Source organism: Misgurnus anguillicaudatus, chromosome 11, assembly GCF_027580225.2.
Source record: "Misgurnus anguillicaudatus chromosome 11, ASM2758022v2, whole genome shotgun sequence".
NCBI classification, from domain to species: domain Eukaryota; kingdom Metazoa; phylum Chordata; class Actinopteri; order Cypriniformes; family Cobitidae; genus Misgurnus; species Misgurnus anguillicaudatus.
Window position 1 is genome coordinate 13,218,427 of NC_073347.2, and position 23,059 is coordinate 13,241,485.

Consider the following 23,059-nt stretch of genomic DNA (forward strand, 5'->3'; position numbering starts at 1 on the left):
TGAATGCCTCCGCAAAAATTGACGTCGGCGGACAGCCAGTTGTCATCAAAACGACTTTAGTATGTTTGGGACAGACAGACGCAAGTGCGTTTCTGTATTATTTCTTTGAAAACAAAACCAAATGTTTAAAAAAATAAGAACAAAAGTCAAGCAAGCATTCTATGCATTTTGTTGTCAAGGTAAGTGCATGCACACAAACACGCACGTCTGTTTTGGTGGGACATTCCATATAATACGTAATTAACAGCGGTTGACTTCCGCGATTCGGTACGATTGCGCTCACATTAGCAGCGAACCGATCTGGAGTTCACATGAACCGGACCCCAGACCACCCTTTTTAAGCGGACTCGAGTACGTTTCACGAACCCGGGTGCGCACCAAAAGTGCTAATGTGAAAACGCCCTAAAAAACATTTTTGGAGCTCCAGATATCAATCTTTCTGTAATGCATTGATTTGAAAAGCTCTCTGTCCCTGATTGGCCAGCTAATCTGTACATTGTGATTGTCCTGAACACATCTGACATCAGACGGAAATGTGATGCTCTTTACCATGTTTGAAAAATTTGTGCGCAATGCTAACATGAGTTAACTTGCAGGCTGTAAGCGGGAGGAATTATGATAATGTCGGTCTTTACTACATCACCAATCCCAGGAAGTAAACTGTTTCCTCCAATCCGTGTGTTTGTTGAAGTCCAAGAAAAGAGATTTATGTTGGAGACGATAACTTGGGCCATTGTTTAGTTTGGGGTTTGTACCTTTTGCATATCGTTACCATGTACTTATACATACTTACACACCAAAGGAAATGTAAAAACGTGAATTGGACAATAGGTGCTCTTTAAGAAGCAAAGTGGCTTAAAAAGACGCAATCTCCCAACCAAACACAATAGACAATCAGTAAAATTAAATAAATAAAATGAAACACAAGGATGTTTTATTAGGTTCAACACCTGACAATTACAGAAACCCATAATAACTGCTGCCTTTGCCTGAGCAGCTTTTGAAATACTTGGGTACAAAAAGGATCGTTCGCCATGGCAACCAGTCGAGCGTTTAAATCTTATCATGCCAAGCCCTTACAGAATCAGTATAGAATGCTACATGGTCAAAACTGCATAGTGTAGTACAGCTGATATAGATGATGTCCTTCATACTCGGCGTGAAGCAAGTTTTTATAACACAAGTGTACCGTGCTTGGCATTTCCATGATAAGAAGTGCTTGGTAGAGGACTTGATAAAGTCAGTGAAGAGGAATAATGGGTAACAACCATAAGAACATTCAAACAGGAAACAAAGCATATAATTACAAAAGACAACACATTGTTCAATCACACCCCCTTTCCCCACTTATTCCACACCCATCTCCACGAGAGATATTTAGCATTACTAAAGTGCATCTCTACAAAGACGTCAGATCTATTTTAAGAAACGCAACACACAGACATACGGTATATAAATAGATATGCTTGGAGTTGTGTGTTTTGCAATGATACTGTAGAAACATTTTTAGAAACCATCTATCTATTTACATGCATCGATTTGTACGTTTTGTAAGATAAGCATAGCAGACAAAGGTATGTTTTCCGAGGCGACCAGATGACTGACTACTTTTATTCATTTTCGTTTTTATATTTTAAGCAAGCATGGTGATAAAAGCACACATTGGTGATCAAGGTTTGATGTGTTCTCTGATCTGAGGTCCAGTACCGTCAAATTTTGGGCAGCTTTGGAGCACTTATGCTGGGGTTGGTCTCCTGTAGAAAGCGACGGCCTGCGCATTTGTAGTCATAAGAGCAGTTGTGGGTCTCTGCATAGCGGTGCACTGAACAGAAGATGTTGCCACACCTTATACAAAAACAAATGCAAAAGATAAACACCAATCTAACTGCTGTAAAGGTTCAAATTTATCTAGTAACGGACCTGATATGCAACTTGACTGATGTTAACCTACTGAGGAAATGTGCACAGCTTCTTTTTCTAAATCAAATGACTTGTTTGCATTTTTTGTTTTTAGAAAAGATTTCCGTCCACACAGCACATGACCGTAAAAGCATGAAACATGCCCATTCATGCATTCCTGGCACTTTACCACTTAAACATCTTAAATCACAAAAAATCCTGCAATGGCTTTTAAACAAACATTATCCAAACATCATTCTGTGATTATGAAGAGAAATCCGAACAATAAAATTCAAAAAATTCAAGCAGACACTATAAAAAGAAAGTGCTACATTTTGTATTATATACAAGAACCTTTAACCAAAAAAGTGCTCTGTCCTCAGTCCCAAATTAAATACTTATTTCCTTTCAATATTCCAATCAAACACTGGCTATCATACCTGTTGTAGGGTAATAAAACCCCCTATACTGATTAAGAGTTAGGGAGAAAACACCTATGGCAGTACTGTACCTGCAGTCATAGCTGGTGGCTAAGCCAGTCTTCTTCCCACACAGGAAGCATCGTTTTGAGCTCTTTTTCTTTGTGACAGTAGGAACCTTCACAGGTGGTAAGTGATGTGTCAGGGTACCTAAACCATCATTTCCAATATACACAGAAAAACAAAGGATGGAAAAAAAGAGGGTTGCATTGAAAAATGCATTGTGTTTATTGTAACCACTGCATTAACAAAGACACCACACTTTTAAATAACAGACCAATGAGATATTCTCACCAACCAATATAAGAATATGCAGAAGAAGAAGTATAAAAGCAAAGAGACATGCATTATAAAAAAGAGCATGTGATGTGAGGCAGGCAGAAGCACTGGGGCATAAAATTTGGGGCCTACTTGTTTGGCTATCGCATCTGTTATTTGCTATCATCATTATATTTTCAAGTCACTGACAGTCTCGGATGTGTCAGAATATTCAGATTATCTGAAATACTGGCAGTAAAATGTCAGAGAACACGTCCCAAGTGTACCAGCACCAACTGCTGTGGATATATCATCTAGACTTGTAAATATACAATTATGGCTCGCAGTCTCTCTACGAGCATAAGTTATAAGGACATGTCTATTCTCTCAGTTTTATTGTTTCTGTAAACATTGTGTGAATATTTATCTATGCGTCTGTATTGAGGTTTTCATTTCCTGTTTCTTGGTTTCAGTCAGCAGTTCTGCCCTGCATGATGATGAATATTTATGCTTGCCAGTCTATTACCGAGCTCACTTAACACACAACAGCTACTGTTAAGGCCCAAGTATAGTCCATTTTTACGTGTAAGTATAGTTTATTTGACTCGTACATGTACACAGACATTCAACCCATGTGGGTGATTCTCACGAAATCCAGATATAGAAGGTGTCCGGCATCAGAATTTTTTAAAAGCCCTTGAAGCCATTTTTTTGCACATATGAGATTAAGGTCTGAACTTACTATAATCATTATTTTTAGAGGATTTAAAAAAATATTTCCTATAAAATTATTTAAATTTTTATCAAAAATGATCATTACCGCAACATGATATTACATTAAATATATGCATTAACAAACTCATGTTTCGTTAATGAGAACTAAAAAGTTGTACTATGACAAACAAAATTTTAACTTTTATCTGGAGAGAAAAAATAAGAACTGCTTACCTGGTAGCCATCTTAAGAGTCACAGTCAATTGTGTCCCTTCCAACTATTTTTTTAAATCTTAGTTCCTTGAGGGCTTAAACAATGATTGAAAATTGTTGCGGGGATGAGAAAATTGGTATTGGACACATTTATATTCCTTATTATTGTCTCTACATTTACCAATGATCACCAAATACCACATGTTTATTTTTACTGTAAATGTTTATAGTATAACATTCACTGAAGCTTTTTATTTTTTAAATTTTTTAATTATAAATTTTCCATGTCAAAGGACCCAAATCCAGTCATGGACACGTTGCGGTAATGAAAATCTTCCCCTTAAAATTAGAAAAACAACAAAATTGTTTTTTATGATGTCATTTGAAATCATGTGCAAAATAGTACATGAAGAAATGTTTATAACTGTATGCTTCTTATTTTGATAGCATTTACTTTATTATCAAAATGTTTCATGTCACCTCGCAAGTCTAATTTCGCGAGAATCACCCATGGCACTGCGACAAAATGCAAATGCAATGCATCTCTTGTGCTACATACTCGTCCACCTGTGATCAGATTCACCAAAGCGCATCTTAATACCAGGTGTAAACAGGGCCACAGAGCCAATTAGCAACCTATCAGCTTCAATTCAGAGAGTGTCAATACATCAGGTAATGAATTTGATCCGGGTAAAGACATTTAACGGCTTGAACAAGGCTAGATGTAGAAAGCAGCTTTTACCACAATTTAAAAAGTTTCACAAACAACTCAAACTTGCCATTTCACTTAGAAGCGCAAGTGGATTTTAATGACAGGGTGCATGATTTTTAAAAAACACTTTGGAAAAGGGAGTCGGGCAGAGTACCAAAACACACTTGTAGCCAATCAGCAGTAAGGGGCATGTCTACTAACCAACATCGTTGCCTGGTTTGCATATGTGTGGGGCGGGTCTATCAAAAGAAGGTCCAGATTCTATTAGGGTAGGGGCGTGTTTGTTTAGGTGAATTCAAATGTCAACATTAGCTTTCAGAGATCATGCACCCCGCCTTTAAGATGGGTTTCAGAGGCCTGAGATCAACAGGTATAAATTGTTTAAAGCAGTGATGAGTAAAAAAGTGTAACAAATGGCGGAGGTTTGCCACAGATGGTATTACCGGTCAACAACAACCTTTTTCAGAAGTTGTTTTGTGAAATGGTAATCCAACCGGTTCATTTCACACAAACAGCACACTCTGTTTATAATGTCAACCCACTTACCTAATCTCTTTATTGAATTGGAGAGGCCAACTGATGAGCTTGACGCCTGCAACAACAAGATCTTGCTTGATAAAGCGTTCGTGAGATTGCCATGACACTATTTCTCATTAGCTGAAATGCCAAATCTAATGACTTGCACTTGTAATCTGTCTTGTATGCTGTATAATGTGCACCATGTTTCTTTTTATGAAGGGTTACATGCTTTACTAGTAGAACTAATTTGGACGACAATCTTCACGTGTCACATTGAATTAACGCAACCCGCTGAGATCAAATGTGCATCATCTGTTTGATGCTGTAAAAAGGTGATATCTGTAAAAGCAGAAGGCATGGACTCACCGTGTCAGTGGCTGTTCTCTGCAGGGGCGAGATCCTCCTCAACAGGTCTTCCTGCAACAGATGCAGGCTGGTTGGTAGATGGGCAGCCGTACCGTACTCTTGTGCCTCCGTGTCTGTCAGCGAGGACAGGAGCTCTGCCCTGCTCACAGTGCCTAAAGGTTCTTTAGCCATTTTGGGAATGCCTTGGGCCTCGCTCTTGGAAGTCACCTGTGAGAGCTTATCACATGGGTCACCATGCACAGATGTGGACCGTAGGGGTGAGCTGGCTGAAAAAGCAGGGCTGATGCTGGTTGTGAGGAGAGAATGAGATGGGCTGGGTTGCAAAGAGACCCCTGTGAACTCAAAGTGCTGTGGTATTTCAGGTTGGGCCGTCCACGTGCCAATTCCGTTGACGGCTTGAGAAAGTAGAGGAGATCCAGTCTTGGTATCTGGAACAGTCGCTAAGGAGTTCAGACCTCCCTCCCGTTGAGTGGATACGTCCAGACTTAAAGGTTTGGGAATATTAAATGGAACTGGCTTGGGAGGCTCAATCACAGTTGAGTTCTCGGGTACCGTTAGTCTGTCACCCTCAGGGTCCACCTCATCCTGGATGCCCGGGTTGGGCAGAATGGATACAGGTGGGTACACACAGTCCCTCATAACTTTAGGCCCTCTCATGTCCAATCTGGACACTTTAGGAGGGAGTCTGATCTTTCTGGGCACTGAATTATGCCATGGTTCATCAGCCTGCAGCATATATATGCTAGACGCTGCAGAGGAAGTATGAGACCGTCTCGAGGAAGTGGGACTTGAGAGAGAAGCAAATGGTTGGTAGGAGGAGCCAGCAGCAAGAGATGAGACTGCAGGTTGCGGCTGATCACCAATTGGAGGTAGATGTGTTGAAGAGGCGTGGCCTATCTGAGGAAGGACACGGAAGATTCGGTGGTGTCGGGCAGAACCGAGGGAATTGCTGCAGGGCCGTGGACCCACTGGAGGTCGGACTTTTAATTTAGCCATTTTTTTGGGCTGATGAGCACACAAGAAAACAATCTTTAGATTGTTTACAGTCTATATTTGGATAAGAATTTATCATTGGATCATTAACATTTGTGCATTTTGCAGATACTTTTATTTAAAAAAATGTAGTGCCTTCAAATTATGCATTTTGGACCAGATTTACTAAACAGGGTAAATTAGTGTAAAATTGTAAAAAAAGCGCATATGGGAGTGGACATTTCGGTCTATCATTTATTGACAATGTGCATGTTAAAAAATATGAGTGTAAAAATCTCATTTCCATAAGGACTGGTTTTAAATCGTATGATTTATGACCCTGCTTTTTAGGTGTAAACAATATCGCAAATACCAGTAAACTTTGGTAAAACGCATTGCTTGATTCATTTTAATACTCTTCTCCCATAAATTTTGAGTATGAAAAGGAAACTTTTATAAATATGCAATAAGGTCAGTGGCAAAAACAACTGTGTTTTAATGGCAAAAGAGGTGTTTGCGCTGGCGCAAGCAGTTAGTAAATCTAGACCTTTATCTGTAGACGTGTTTACTGTTTTCCCTAGTCTCGACTTATCACGTTTCACTTCATGCTTTGCTCTGACATAAGCAGTCATGCCCATAAATAGCTCCACAAATGCATACTACGGTGTATAAGTACAGCACTGCACTTTAAACAGTATAGTACAATCTCTGCAGGAAGACACATACTTGTGTATAACTAGCTTACAAAACGCATAGCTATGTACAGAAGTAGCTTAAAGTATCAAGGGTGAAATGTAAAAATATAAGTAACTCAAACACAGATCCTGACATATATGCATAGTTTAGCATAAACAAATAGTTTCTGCTTATATTTCTCATTTGTATGTAGCTTTGAATAAAAGATGTAAATGGAGGTCCATGCACTACAGATATAGGCTTTGTCAGAATATGTGGAGGAGGAAAAATGCTGTACCTTTTTGTTAAGGTTCATATTCTCCATCTTGGCCTTGAGCAGTTTCATCTTGTTCATTGTCATAGAGTTCTCCAGCGTCTGCTCCTCCGTATACACATTGTGAGCAGGGGCACTGCTGAAACAAGAACATTCAAGCACAAACTCGCATTCAATTTGTGTTTAATAGTGCTGCTCTTTTTCCTTATGTTGCGCAACGTGATATACATTGCATTTAAACACAATATATAATGGGTGGTGTTTTACTAAAAGTCTCTTAGCTGTGCCAAGGGCATCAGTGGTTCATTACGAGTTTTGTCTAACTGATTCTCAGAATGGTGTGTGATCAATGAGGCGACAACAGCTGATTTCAGCTGAACACTACAGTTCCCCCAATCCTAATGATGCTAAACAATACGCTAAAACTAAACTAGACCTGAAATTTAACTAGATATTCTTTGCATTTAAAGGAAAAGGCACTTGCTGTCATGATCATTGGGAGTTGTGGGCAGTTTGCCAGGGCATTACTATGGTGGTTGCTAGGTGTTTGGTGTAGTTAAGTGCTCCTGTATTGCATTAACAGCGCAAAAAGTCATAGGTTCAAACCCAAGGAACACACAGGCTGCTAAAATACAGGTATACCTTTTAATGCACTGCAAGTCGCTTTAGATAAAAGTGTTTGCCAAATGCATAAATGTAGGTGTTGCTTTGCCATTGTAAGGCTATTTAGATGCTTGCTAGGCCCTTGCTAGGTTGCTTGCCCACCCTTAAATCTTCTTTTTATTATTTTTCCTAGATATGGCTCAGATCTACATTGCAAGTCGTTTTTAAGGCCATTTTATCACCCGCTGGGTGAACTGCTGTGAAAAGTAATAAAATGCCTCCTCTTAACAGCAGTGATTCAAGCTGTCATTCATATCATAGCATTCTTCTAACCATGAGAAATTGAAGAGCTCAGATGCAAAAGCCACTAAAAATTTAGGCCATTCAGAAATACCAGTTTGTTGGCAGACACATGGATCACATCCTTCTAATGCATGGTTCAGTTTCTTCATTTTTACATTATGACCTTCATCATCAATGTTTCTAGTTGGACCCTTAGTGATTTTACAACTGTTTACTCTGTCTTGTCCTGGGCAGTGATTTTATAAGCTTGCATGCATATAAATGGTTTTGCAGCGAAAGACAGTCAAATTTGTTAAAAATCAATAAAATGACTAAAGTGACATTTATGAAAATAAGGCATTTTACTTACTGGCCTTTCATTGCCATTAAAGTGAAAGTACTGAACCAAAACATAAGAACCTGATATAAAAAGATACAGACGCACTTAGGTAGCATGTACACCAAAGCGTATGTTCAAAAAGCGATTTTCAAAAACGGCAGCAGCTGGCGGTTTTTGTCCGTGCGGAGTGTCGGCGTTCAGGGTTCGAGTTGAAAAATCTTCAACTTTGGGTGAAAAGCTCAACTTGTCAATGTCACTTCTCACTCGTCTGTCCAATCACAGTGGAGGAAGGGTGGGACAAATATCACAACAACCAACCGGCGCATCTATCACCGACTGATAAACAAAGCAAAACTATCATAGCAAATAAAGCGCTCAGCTGAAGAAAAGCTGGAAAGCCTTGGCGTTTTTAGCCACATTTAAACGCTTTGGCGTACACGCTTACTTAGAGGGTATTGCATCTGAACTCCTCAATTTAATAATGATGTAGCTTGCCTTAAAGCCCCCATGAATTTAAAATTAAACCCTTTTCCTTTTAGTATAAATACGTTAAGTTTAAGAATATCTATAAACTGGTATGGTAAAAAAACTGACAAAATTCTCATACAGGAGATATAATCATTAAAAACCTACATGTGCTAAGAAAAAGTATAGAATTTTTATGACATCACCCTACACTTATACTTTTCATCAAATTTCCTGTCCAATCAAATGATGCTGAAGCATCCCGCCCTATACGTTTTGTTACAGTACGTCTTAGCTGGACTGTGCCATAAATAAAACGCTATTGGTTATTTTAAAATAGGGAGAGGGTCTCGATAGTTCCCTTTTAATTTCCTGTTTCAGTTAAACTGAAGTCACCACATCAAATAATGCTGCACATTCCAAGGCACTTCAGTGGGCCTTTAATAACAAATAGGAAAAACCAATGAGTTTGATTCACTAATAATTGTATCTGTATCTAAAACAAAACAGACAGGAGATCAAGTGATTGACGTTTGGACTTCTCCTGACGTTAACATGACGTTTACATTAGGAATTAAGCAGACGCTTTCATATAGAGATTTAAAAAATTAGGAAAGAAAGCGTTAAGGTAGACTTTAATAATGAGTAATATACACTGAAAAAAATGATTCATTGAATTTAATCAATTTTTTTAAGGTAAGTGGTTGCAATCAATTTATTTAAGCTACATTTAAACAAAAGTTATATATTTTATTTTACTTTACTAATATTTTTTGTTTAAATGTAGCTTAAATAAATTGATTGCAACAACTTACCTTAAAAAATTTATTAAATTCAATGAATCATTTTTTCAGTGTAATGTAAATAATATTAAAATAGATCATATATAATAATATATAATACAGAATATATTGTAATATAAAATATAATCAGCTAAACTTTATATATCAACATTATTATACACATTATAATTATAGCCTAGTATTTGATTATTGCGTATGAGTGGTTTTCTTGAATTTTTGCGTACATTTAGAAGACATTTTGATACGAAAGTTTTTGTTGAATCACAATTTGTTCGTGATAAAATCCGTACGCGCATCTCACGCACAAATGTGTGCGTAAGCAAACTTAAAGAATGAGACCCATTGTCTTTTTCGGTGGTAAAATATACATTATTACATATTACATGAAGTACTATTTATCATTGAATGACACAAAAATGACATTTCCCCTTTAAAGGTCACGTTCTTTCTGATTCCATTTTTCAAACTTTAGTTAGTGTGTAATGTTGCGATTAGATCATAAATAATACCTGAAAAAAAATGATAAAGCTCAAAGTTCACTGCCAGGCGATATATTTTATTTAAAGGAATAGTCTACTCATTTTCAATATTAAAATATGTTATTACCTTAACTAAGAACTGTTGAATCATCCCTCTATCATCTGTGTGTGTGCACGTAAGTGCTGGAGCGCGCTGCGACGCTTCGATAGCATTTAGCTTAGCCCCATTCATTCAATGGTACCATTTAGAGATAAAGTTAAAAGTGACAAAACACATCAACGTTTTTCCTATTTAAGACGAGTAGTTATACGAGCAAGTTTGGTGGTACAAAATAAAACATAGCGCTTTTCTAAGCGGATTTAAAAGAGGAACTATATTTTATGGCGTAATAGCACTTTTGGGAGTACTTCGACTCGCCTGAAAAGTCCGCTCCCTTCTCCCTCTCATAATGGGAGAGGGAGGGTGTTACTGCGCCGAGTCGAAGTACTCCCAAAAGTGCTATTACGCCATAAAATATAGTTCCTCTTTTAAAACCGCTTAGAAAAGCGCTATGTTTTATTTTGTACCACCAAACTTGCTCGTATAACTACTCGTCTTAAATAGGAAAAACGTTGATGTGTTTGGTCACTTCTAACTTTATCTCTAAATGGCAGCATTGAATGAATGGGCCTAAGCTAAATGCTATCGTAGCGTCGCAGCGCACTCCAGCGCTTACGTGCACACACACAGATGATAGAGGGATGATTCAACAGTTCTTAGTTAAAGTAATAACATATTTTAATATTGAAAATGAGTAGACTATTCCTTTAACAGAATTCCCCTTTCGAAGCCTATAGCGAACGGCCGGTTTGGACTACAGGTCTCTACTTCCTGGTTCAATGACATCAAAATATGAGTTTCTGACAAAACTCCGCCCACAGGAATATGTCAGTCGGCAGCTAGGCGCAAAAGGCTCTGCTAAGCTAAGCTGCTATCGAATCACAACACACGCTCGCCACACGGCCGAAATAAGACGTGGTCCATCATGTCTGGAGGATAGCCAGTTGATAAAACACGTGTCCATGAGAACTGTAAGTGGACTTATGTTTTGGGTTTATTTAAGTCTGTTATTGTATTAGTCTATAGTTCTTGCAAATTTAAAGTAATTGGTGATTTTGTTGTTTGATCAACATGCTATCTATGTTTCATGTGCCTGTTGATTAGAACATAATTGTTGAGCGCTCTGATCGCGTTATTTATGTGCATTATTTACATGCTATAGTAGTTACAGTCCTTTAAGATAATGTAATTAATAGTGGGAAATAATCAGTTTTTTAAATTTTTAATCATCGTTCGCCAGACTTTCTACAACATCTGATTCAGTTTTGTTTATTAACCCTTTAGTTTCACTTCATCACGCAGCTATTCCCGTAAGGGGTAAAACGTTTAATTCATTAATAATCTAGTATGTGTTCATGTTCTGTCGTAGTTCTGTAAATAAAAATAATAAAATAATCATGACGCGTATGCCCCGTCCCTTTGATTACCACGCCCCCGACCCCCCCCCCCCACTCCTACCACCTTAACTAACAAATTTTCTGTGGGAAACCCTGACAGATAAGTAAATTGTGTGAAAAATACCACATTTTCTTAACATGTGAAACATGAACGTTATATTGCACACTGTAAACACAATCAAAGCTTTAAAGACACAGGAAGAACGGGACCTTTAAAGCATGCTGATAAATACTGAAATCTAGTAAAACCACATAAGATATGAAAGCTGTGGTACAAAACATCTGCTTCAAACTTAAAGGAAACCACATTGTAGTGTGCAAAGAGTAGTTACAATTCATGGGTAATAATCTATCTTCTTTGAACTGACCTCAATGATTCAGATACAGGTGCAAGGGTTCCACCTCCTCTCTCCAGCACTCGGAATAAATTCAGCTGATCTCCCTCCCGGTACACCAGAAAGGTGACCTGTTTATTAGGAAGAGACTTCTCCCACTTTTCATCCCTCCCTGCATCCATGCATTCAGAGATATCCCTCACCGAGTCATCTGTTACTGTAAGTAACCAAAAAAAAAAAAAAACGACTGCAAGTCATGCTATTTATATCAGATCGATAACTCACTGCATGTTGCACACTTACTGGAACAGTAATGAGTTTTATCTTAACCTCAAAAACCAAAAGCATTGCGAAATGCAAGACCAGCTTGCAATGAACTGTTGCGCTAGAGATGAACTCAAGTGCTGCACTGTTTAGAGTAAGTCAAGTTAAAATGCACCTCTTCTGGTGTTTACTGGCCCTCCCCTCATGGCGAGGACTAGCTTGAGAGTACAGCCCTCTGTGATGCTGAAAACACAATTATGACAAACTCAAATTAGGCAGAATCACAAACTTCATCCCATGAAAGTTTGTAATTCTGCCTCATACAGAAGAGACACCCCATCAATTTCTATAGACACAACTTCTGTAGCACAACGAGTGTCATGCAACCACACATTATCTTCCCAGAAACCTTCATGTGGAACATTAACTGACAAGAATTTATGACAAATCCACCATCCGTGACCTCCAGACTGATCCAGCTCCCACTTGAGAGAAGTGGCTGCCTTTAAAGCGATAGTTCACCTCATAATAAACATTTTGTCATCATTTATGCCATTCCAGTTTCCTTCATCTGAGGACCACAAGAGGAGACATTTTGTAGAAAGGAGACTGAAATGAATTTCAGTCATGAAAAGCTATCATATGGCTTCAGATGTCGATATTCTTTAGTACAACTGTTATGAATGAACTTCCTTTCAAGGTCCTGTTAAGTCCTTTTGTGGTTCATGATTTCATTGTATGGACAAAGAATGCATTCAACAAAATATCTCCTTTGTGTTCCACATGAAAAAGAAAATCATACAGGTTTTAAAATACCATGGACTGCCAAATAATCAGTGCCGCTGCTAGCCATTTTGGTGCCCTAAGCATAATTCCTTTATAATGCACCCCACCCCGACCCTAAGAACAAAAAACGTTTGTTTTTGCCAGTTTAATTTTTTATTGCCAAACATATAACTTAATAGCAGAAAGTAAAATCTTCACAACTTTAGCCAACACCCACTACACATTTGAAAGTGCAAACTTTTTATAGAATAGCAAAACAGAAAAATTACCAAACTTAAATTATCAAAATAATCCAGACATGATTTTCCCAAGTACAATGTCACTTTAAATAAATTACATTAAATAAACATCAATAAGTAAACAAGAATACTCAATATTCTTAAATAAAACAAAGATTCAGAGAACTAAGTGTCACAGTAATGTTTGCTTCATATCATGACGTTTTATATTTATATATATTTAAGAGTGATGAATTGTAACATGTGCACTGACTGCTAACATTAACTTTTACTGAGAAAGTATTAACCACCGTCACGTCAAAATAAACCACAAAATAAACTACTGCTCAATATCTAAAGAAACGTAGTAAAGAAAGTAAAAACTGCGCCAGTTATTTGTAAAATGCATATGCATAGGTAATGTTTTACAGTAATGTTTCTCAATTTAGCTTGCACTGAAGTTATAAATTATAACAACATAGTTTGCTAAACATTAATATCAGCACAGCAAGTTCGAGGCGCATTACGATTAGCAGCAGCTACAGCTGCAGCCCTTGCGCATTTCCCTTATTTAGAAGTGAATGATTAAACATGATGGACTTACCTGCAAGTAATGCACGAGCATCATCCCGCAGTTTCTTCTTTTTTTCCGACACTGACTCCTGCTGTCTTTTCGGGGACATTTCCAAAAGTTGCCTTCTGACTGGCCGTTTCTATATCCGAAAGCTGCAGCCTGCGCGAGGTCGCATATGCAGGCTGCATACGTCATCCAGCTTTATTTCAGTTAACTGAACAATACATTAGCAAGTCATAAGCATATTACAACAATTTACGATTAACTAAGAATAATAGTTAACTTTATAATTGTTAATATTACCAAATCCGAAAGCTTTGATGACGTATGCAGCCTATAGGTGCGACCTCTGGAGGCTGCAGCCTTCGGATTGAGAAACGGCCTCTGTCAAACTTCGTCAGGCGCCCGCGCGATCAACCGGCACGGACAATCAAAGGCTGGGGGGCATACTTTCTAGACTAGAGCCATTAAATTATCTCGTTCCCCCTTTTTTGTAACATACACATGGATAAAAAGGGCCTAATAATATTTTTATAGGCTAATGAAATAATTTGAGCATTAATTTTTTTTTTCATTAGGCTATTATTTTTGGTGCCCCCTCAGCATGTGGTGCCCTACGCACAGCGCGTGATGCGCGTTATGGGAGCGGCGGGGCTGCAAATAATGAAAGAAATGGTATTTCTGTTCTTTTAACTGGTTGTAGCAATCTAAAGCTCTGTGTTTGTGAGGCTTATAAATCCTGTAATATTACTTCTTGGATCCTGTTGTTTTTTTAATAAAAGAGCAACAACAGCTGGACGAAAAAAACTCACTTGTAATCACGCAAGCTGTATTCATCTTCAAGCTCCATCCCGTTCCAAATCAAATGCAGCTGAGAAACAGGGATACCTGTGACCAAAAATATGACATTACTTACAGATGAGTGCGCTACAAGCCTTTTTTATATGATGCAAAATATAATAAACATTCGCAACAATTACAAACATTATGCAAAGGGAAAGATTCACCAATTACTCTCTACACAATTGCAAACAATAGAGAAAAACAACAAGAGGTGAACATCTGATAGCAGTTAATGGTTGAAAAAATGGAATGTATCTGCAATCATTAAATAAGGACTACAAATAAGGGAGAGAAAATAACATTCAGGCTAAGTCATCTTATGAGCACTGAAACCAAATGTTCAATAGCACATAAAATGTTCACACCTTTACAAAAGTCTTTCAAGATTTGAAGTACAACTAAAGAAGGTACATTTATAGCTATTTACGAGGCCATGTATTTTAGGCAACAAGGTGAAGAAAAAACTGATTGGTTTATAATCCGTACTTTACACCCACAAATGCTGTGATCATCTTGATAATTAAACATGTGAATAAAGATTTTCAGCAAATTATTAAATACATTTCATTGTGTTTCTCACACAAACCAATCACAGGGATTTGAAAAATGTAGCACACAAGACATACACAATGAGTTTATACATTTAAGTTATATGAATGTGGGAACATTAAAGATGTTCGTGGTTGAGTACTGTACTGTACTGTACAGACAGAATTTGCATTTTAGTGTGAACCATTTATTTAAAGTGCACATTTTATCAGTCTTATTTAAGATGTAAAATAAGTATTTTGGTGTCCCCAGAATGCGTATGTGAAGTTTTAGCTCAAAATACCCCATAGATAATTTATTATAGCATGTTAAAATTGTTAAAAAAGTGTGAGCAAAAATGTGCCGTTTTAGGGTGTGTCCCTTTAAATGCAAATGAGCTGATAAAATGCTAACACTGATCACCATAATGGCCAAATTCAAACTCAATTGTGCTGTCAACAGGGTTCACACTTTAGTTAACTTCAAATTCAAGGACCTTTCAAGGACTTTCCAGGTCCAATACCCTCAAATTCAAGGACTAAATGTGGGGACACTTTTCAAGTGAGAGCAAGGTTACATCGTGTTACCTTTTAAGATACATTGTTACAGTTCCTTTTCGAGGGAACTCGCTCTGAGTCACTGCGGTGACACATTTTGGGACGCCTCCAGGGGTAAGTGCGTCTGAATGTGTATATAAAATTCAACCAATGGTGAGGCTTAACTTCAAAGACAGGGTGATGCGGGATCCAGGAAGTATATCGCTATCTGAAATATTGCCAAAGACGGCGTTACAGGGACGCAGGAAGTATGGCAAGGGAGACGCAGCGTCTCGCTCCCTTCACAGGGAACAACAGTTACATACGTAACCCGAGACGTTTTCATTTGTCAAACAGAACTATGCAAAAAAGCATTTTGGTATGAATCAACATTCACATACAGAGGATATAAGCATTTAAAGCGAACAGTTTAGCACGTGTGCTTAAAGTCTAGAATTTTTATGATATTATCCTACACTACACACGGAATAATATGGATTTTTTTCAGAAAACCTCTTGCATAAAATAGATTCAAGCACTTTCAATGACCTGTATCTATATATGTATATTTAAAAAAAAACTTCCCAGGGCCTTGAATTTTTTCCCCCAGATTCACAAACTTTTAAGGATTCCAAGAAGGGATGCAAGTTGTTTTTGTTGCAAACCGGAATTTTTTTTTGAAAAACATTTATTTATGATTGGGGACTGGGACAAAATGAGAAAATGTAAGCAACAAAGTAAATATTATGAAATGACTAATGCAATTGGTTAACAGCTGTATCTAAGAGGTTGAAAGTATGTTGAATCCGATAGGAATGAGGATCTAACTATTTTGTTAACTTGTTCTTTACCCACACAGTGATATGACTCCAAACTGCCCCCTTGTGTACACCAAAAAGAGCACAAAGTCATGTTACCTTCAAGATCTAGACTGCATCAGTGGTCATGGTCACATAATGACACAAGCATCTTAGAAAACCCTGTAAAATCAAAAACTTTTTGTGCCTTTTATTTTCATGAACTTTCCCTATGGAGGCCATCTAAAAGGTTATTTGTAAATGTTAACAAAATTCACTATTAGTAGCAGATTGCAACAGACCAAACATTGTAATGCTTCATTTAAAAATACAATTACTCAAATTATCTTGAGAATAAAAATGAGGAGCTCAGATGTAAACACAAAAAAAATGGGATAATAAGAATATTATACGTTCATCAAATACTTTCACTTCAAACCCGCTTAATCCCATAAGGCTGTGAATTCAGCTATAGAGACTATTAACTTGTGCTTAAAATTCCTGTTTTATTTTAAATAATATAAATGAACACAGTAAAGAAACCTGTCCTCTTCAAGTCAGTCCATGGGACTTTAAATGTTTTGATATTGCTGTACAACAACCTCTTCCAGTGTTATTCAAGTGACTTCAGTTAGTGTGGCACAGTCAGTACCATGAATGCAAACACTGCACCTAGTAATAAAGCTAAGTTTACAACTTAATCATTGGTCAGCGGGCGTACTGAAAAATTTAAGTGAATAGATGTTGTTTATAGGGTGTAAAGAGTAATAAGACACCAGAACGCACCCAGGCAACCCAAAACTGGTATTTGCTCCCATAGGGGGTAGTTTTTAGACATAATCAGATCTGTGAGGAAGAATGACACAAACAGTGTGAGGTGGACAGAAGGGTTAGTGTATAATAACGTGTGTGGTGTGTTGTCATAGATGAAAGAGTATCTTGGCCATTGTTCAGTGACATGCCCACTCATGCCCTTTAAATGGCCTTTCTAATTGTGCAACCATAAATATCATTCTTTGCAAACATTTTGCATTCATATACATTATCCTGTCATATATATACCCAAAACATTAAGATATTAATCTGGTAGCTTAGTCTATGCTGCTGCTGCCAATATAACAAAGTAATCCTCGTGGTCTGCACTGCAGACACCAATGAGACTGCATGCTGTATGAAAACCACCCTCTCTGGGGTTCTCAACTAATGTTTTATCTGTCTGTTTCAATTTACACTTATCATTGAAGTGTTTGTGTCAATTAGGCACCTAAACAAAGCACCTCACTCCTAATTTTCAGCAGGACTTTTGTACACATGCACGTCCTGGGAGACTAACCACATTTACCTACTTTAAACAGTGATATAGCTGGGTCCCTAAAACATATAAATGCCTGCTCAATCAAAGAATGCAAACCAAGATGTCATTGCAACCTTTCATTGAATCAATGTGATTACAGACAGAAGGAAAGAGACACAATTTCAGTTACTGAGAAATAACAAAGACAGCTTATAATGAAAAGATCTCATCAAATTTTTTGAATGTTCAGGTGTTAAACTTATATAGTACGTGTGAATGCACGAGTGGATCTGTTAAGCAAACACAATTACTTTGAGCATATCAGTTATTGAACAACTCAATTTCTTCTGAGGTTCTATATCAAAATGAGAAACCTAGGCTGAACTTTCGCGTCAGATTAATTTTTATTAAAATTGATTTTTCTGACACCATCCAATAAGTGAAACTATGAAGATGCATTTTGTATTAGTAAACCTCAATGGTACGTTTATATATTAAAGGCACAATATGTAGGATTTCACTACTAGAGGTCACATTTTCAAAACAATAACTAAGGCGAAGCTTAAAGGAATACTCAATTTTCTTTAAAAATACAGATAATTTACTCACCCCCATGTCATCCAAAATGTTCATGTCTTCCTTTGTTTAGTCGAGAAGAAATTACGTTTTTTGAGAAAAACATTCCAGGATTTTTCTCATTTTAATAGACTTTATTGGAACTCAACAGTTTACAATTTCAATATCCGGCAAAACGATTGTCATTTTCGTCAAGAAAAATAAAAAAACTACTTTTAAACCATACCTTCTCATCTTGCAGTAGCCTTGTGACGCTTCAATGCAACCTCGCATAATGAGTCATCATGTTAAAAGGTCACGCATGACGTATCCGAAACTACCCCCCCAGTTTTTACAAGTGTGGAGAAAGAGGACGTTGTTGTATGTGGAATGTAGGGATGGGTATTTTCCAGTAATTTACTATTTGAATATTTAATCATAAAGAACGAATATTTGAATATTCGTTTATTTAAATTATGTTAATTAAGACTTGCGTCTTTTGTATTTTTCATTTTGTCATAATTTCACAGAAGGCTTATAATTAGGAAATATCCACAACAAGCTAAACTTGTATTCTGTATGTATATGTATGTATGTATTTTTAAGTTGAAAACATTGTAAAATATATATATATATATTTTTTAAATTCTTCTTAAAAAATATCCTACAGAAAAAAGGCATTAAAACCCCATGCGGAGCGAAGGCTGAGTCAGTCAAACCCTTAGTTTCAAGTCGGTCGTTAGTATGAATTCATTATTGTTTGATCTTACATACATTATATTATACCAAATATTATACACTAACCCCAAATCTAAGCGAAGTTTGAGGACTTGTGAAGTTTAAAGTTTGAGGACTTGACAAAGTAGGCTATCATCATTCAAAACACCAAATAAGAGCCCGGAGCAAACGAAAAAACACATCTACATAACCGACTGCTTAGTCGCCATATAAATATCTTCTCAGTTTAGTTTGACATGTATTTGTGAATAAAGAAAACTCTATTTATCCTACCTGCTTCGGTGAAAGCCCGTTCTTCTGACAATAATGCCAGTGCTGCGGAGAAAACTCTTCCTCGTGATGATGGTTATCCGATAAAAACAACAGACGGATTTAACAAGATTGAATATCTGTATTTAACATTATTTTACAAATAACGTAAGCTGACTCGATAGATTATTGTTGGCTGTGCAAAGTTACTAACGTTAGCTTAATTTAACAACATTTCACAAAGACGGAGCTTTGCTTTTAAACTGCCATGTGCAGTTATCCGGTTCATTTTCGAAAGAGCACCGCATATAATAAATGTTCTCCATTTCATTTCGTTCTCCGAGAAGTTGTGGTTTAAAAGTGAATTTTTTTTCTTGCCAAAAATGACAATGGGTTTTGCTAGACAAGACCCTTATGCCTCGGTTGGATTCGTTTGGAGCCCTTTGAAGCTGCGTTGAAACCGCAATTTTAAACTGCAATTTGTTGAGGTCCAATAAAGTCTATTAAATTACGAAAAATCCTGGAATTTTTTCCTCAAAAAATTTATTTCTTTTCGACTGAACAAAGAAAGTCATCAACATTTTGGATAACATGGTGGTAAGTAAATTAATGGGATTTTTTAAAAAAGCGAATTAATCTGTTAATGATGTTACGAAGGACAGAGGAATGTTGGGAAATGTCTTTTTAACATTCAGCCACCTATGGAATTCGTTAATCATGTTCACAGATAGGGCTGCACGATTAATCGAAAAAAGAATCACGATCTCGATTCATACATAAATGCGATCTTCTTTCAAAATGACGGCGATTCACTTGAATACATAGTATTTTCCTGCATTCAGATGCTGCATTCACATGTCCACGTATTTACATTACAACTATCCAAGAGGCTATAATATCAGTCAAACTTGCTAACACACTCATACAGGGTAAAACCAAACCGTATTCATTCACCAATCAGACCCGATCGTTTCTCTCATCTCATTTGCGGCGTTCCGCTTTCACTCGCGTGATGTATAACAAGGCGGCAGACCTAAACACAGTCATTTACTTGGTGGATTTGGAGCTGCAATTTGTCGCAAAAAAGAGAGGATAAACGAGCGTCATTGTGGAAAATCCTGGTGGCGACTGAAAAAGTGATGATGCGACAACATTGGTTCCGAAAGAAGGCAAGGAAACTAGTTACCTCCAGATGTTTCTAAATCGGTAGGGTGCAGCCTCCGGAGGTCACATATGCAGGCTGCACACGTCATCAAGCCTGGTGTATTTAAGCTAACGGAGCATTACATTTGCAAGCCATAAACATACTACAACAATTTAGGATTAACTAAAAATAGTAGGCAACTTTATAACTTTAATTGTTAATATTCTGAAATTCTTTATGTCTTTATGATGCGTAGCCTAAAATGCGACCTCCAGAGGCTGCAGCCTTCAGATTAAAAAAACCGCCTCTGTGTCACGCCACAAGTTCCCCATTACAAAGGGTTTTTAGCACAAGGGGAACATTGTAACATGTCTGTGTTTCTCTCTGATGCCTTCAAATGTTCAAAACAGCTTCATACTAGATTCGTGTTGCCATAGTTTCGACAATGACGAGAGATGAGCCATTATATTAAGTAGGAATTTCTCTGTATGTACAAAACCTTTGGAGCTTTTGGGTACACTACTGCATGAAATATCACACTGTGCAAGTGGTTTTTAAATATTACAAAAATCTTACACACTGTCGCTTTAAACAAGATGATTGTTAAGGGGCAGTTTCCCAGACAGGGTTTAGATGAATTGGGATTTAAGTAATTTTTAAGTATATTGATCAGATCAATCACTGGGGTGCAACATTGCTGTTCATGTATTAACAAGCGAGTTAAAATTGGGCACATACCCTCCCGTCTCTGAATCTTGACCTTGACCGAGATGACCTGTTCAAACGGTGACACACGCAGCTGGAAGCAGGTGCCTGTCAGGGTTTCTATGAACAGCTCCATGGTCTCGCTGAAGGGAAGCTTATAGGGCATCACTCCTATACTGTCATCATTAAAAAAAGGTGGGTTTCTCTTGTCAGACATTTTTGCAAGTGGATGCCACCGGGGCTCAGGAAGAGACAGCAATGAACCCTGTCCAAAGTAGGGCAATGAGGGCTGTAATCCCACCTATGTCACTGTAGAAGGACATCATGCATAGGTCCTTAGGCTGTGGGCAAGATGATGGACAAAAAGCTTTAAAATCTATGCAGTTCAAACTAAAAATATAAAAATCTATAACTTGGAAGAATTATTCACACCTGTTAAGCATATCTCGAAACAACAACAAAATAAAATATTGCAAGTTAAAAATTACACATTGACTGTGCGAAATATTCATATGAAAAGCTGTTTACATTCACATTTTACATTATGCATTTGGAAGACAGGACTACAGTGCAATTAAGCAACATATTTTTCAGTATGCATGTTTTCTGGCAATTGAAACCTTGACATTTGTCTACCAATTAATCAACGTGCACTTTTGCACTGGATTACACACAACATGGATAGACGTTATGCTGGAAATCTTGGAAAATCTGGGAATGCTCTTGTAGCTCAATCTCCTCCAGTACTGTAGCTCAATGACTCTTCCTGTAGGTCAATTACCATTGCTATTTCTCAATTCCTGTTCCTGTAACTTAGCTCAAATTACTGTTCCCATTGCTCAGCTGGTAGAGCATTGCGTTACCAACACAAAGGTTACGGAATCGACTCATACTCGGAAACATACACTGAAAATGTAATGGATGTTAATGTTAACAATTCGCATTTATTCGTTTAGCAGATGCGTTTTATCCTAAGTGAGGTACAAATGACGGGAATTCAACATGTTGTCTTCAAATTAAAAATTAAAAATGTGACTTTTTTTTAAATATCACAACATTTGTCGACATACAAATTAGGTTCCCAAAGGTCTAAACGAATAGTGTTTGTCACTTTTTGTTGTAAACACTGCATCTGTCATCTTACCTTGACAGTACACGAGTGAAATATCTCTCTCCCCCGACTGTAATCTGACAGAAAATAACGTTAATACTAAAGCTAACTAAGTTACAGAGAAGCAAAGACAGTCCAGCTAACGGATCCCGCTTATTCCTAACGTTACCGGAGTCGGGTTGCCTCGCGAGTTTCTCCTCCACTTCTGCCGTTTGTGAAGAATAACGACTAAATGTTTCCTTATTTTTTCGAGTTACGAACAATTGCTTTTGTTCCCATGTTACGCATCTCAGAGGCCCCATTAAAATATAGTACAACTACGCGAAAAGAGGGATGGAGAGAGAATCAGCCTATTGTGATGTTCATGATTGACAATGAGAAGAACGAATCATATTACATATTGTTGAAACAAGACTCTCTTTTAACCAATAGTAATACTCGGTGGGCGGGATCATGCGCAGCTCTTCCTTCTATGCCCCGGATGTTCACCCTGGTCACCCTGGCAGCGTCAAACAATTGACTGTCTACTACAGTGCAAAGGTGTGTTCGACATCATACTGCGCTGCGCAGACCGATCGGCGTATGACGTCAAAGTTTCGCGAGAGTGATTGGAGTATGGCCACAAATGCTTCACAACGCTCTCGCGATACGTTGCTGTCATACGTTCGGGCTGCGCAGCCCCTTGAGAAGTTAAAAAACAACCATCTTTAGCTGCTGATTTTCGATGTATAACATTAAAAGTTTTAAAGATTTTAAATCATACACATTATTACAGAAAACTTGCCGTTTTGTGTCCTCGTCGAATGTGTGTAAAGACATCAACACTCATACA

The 23,059-nt window shown here is 37.5% G+C and overlaps 1 protein-coding gene across 6 annotated transcripts; it reads right to left on the reverse strand.

The window, feature by feature from the left end:
• Positions 1–912: 912 nt before the first annotated feature.
• Positions 913–22,918, reverse strand: zfand4 (zinc finger, AN1-type domain 4). 6 transcript variants are annotated; one of them, XM_055169484.2, is made up of 12 exons: positions 22,397–22,918; positions 22,261–22,304; positions 21,418–21,457; positions 21,150–21,292; positions 14,540–14,615; positions 12,325–12,392; positions 11,919–12,102; positions 7,106–7,220; positions 5,161–6,165; positions 4,822–4,867; positions 2,411–2,528; positions 913–1,845 (listed from the first exon to the last, which is right to left on the reverse strand). In XM_055169484.2, the coding sequence occupies exons 4-12, from the start codon at positions 21,280–21,282 to the stop codon at positions 1,710–1,712; spliced, it is 1,881 nt and encodes a 626-aa protein (XP_055025459.2). In that variant the 5' UTR covers positions 21,283–21,292; positions 21,418–21,457; positions 22,261–22,304; positions 22,397–22,918; the 3' UTR covers positions 913–1,709. The 6 variants fall into 6 exon arrangements, with proteins under 6 accessions (XP_055025459.2, XP_073729166.1, XP_073729165.1 ...); XM_073873065.1 differs by having other exon boundaries at positions 22,261–22,918; XM_073873064.1 differs by lacking the exon at positions 22,261–22,304 and having other exon boundaries at positions 21,150–21,457.
• Between the last annotated feature and the right edge of the window lie 141 nt (positions 22,919–23,059).

Coding starts and splice junctions, on each gene's coding strand:
- zfand4 (XM_073873064.1), bottom strand. CDS start 21,333: ATGTCTGACAAGAGAAACCCACCTTTTTTTAATGATGACAGTATAGGA. Junction 7,221..11,918: donor CCTGTATCTGAATCATTGAG/GTCAGTTCAAAG, acceptor TTCTTGTTTCAG/CAGTGCCCCTGCTCACAATG. Junction 4,868..5,160: donor AGAGAACAGCCACTGACACG/GTGAGTCCATGC, acceptor TTGTTGTTGCAG/GCGTCAAGCTCATCAGTTGG.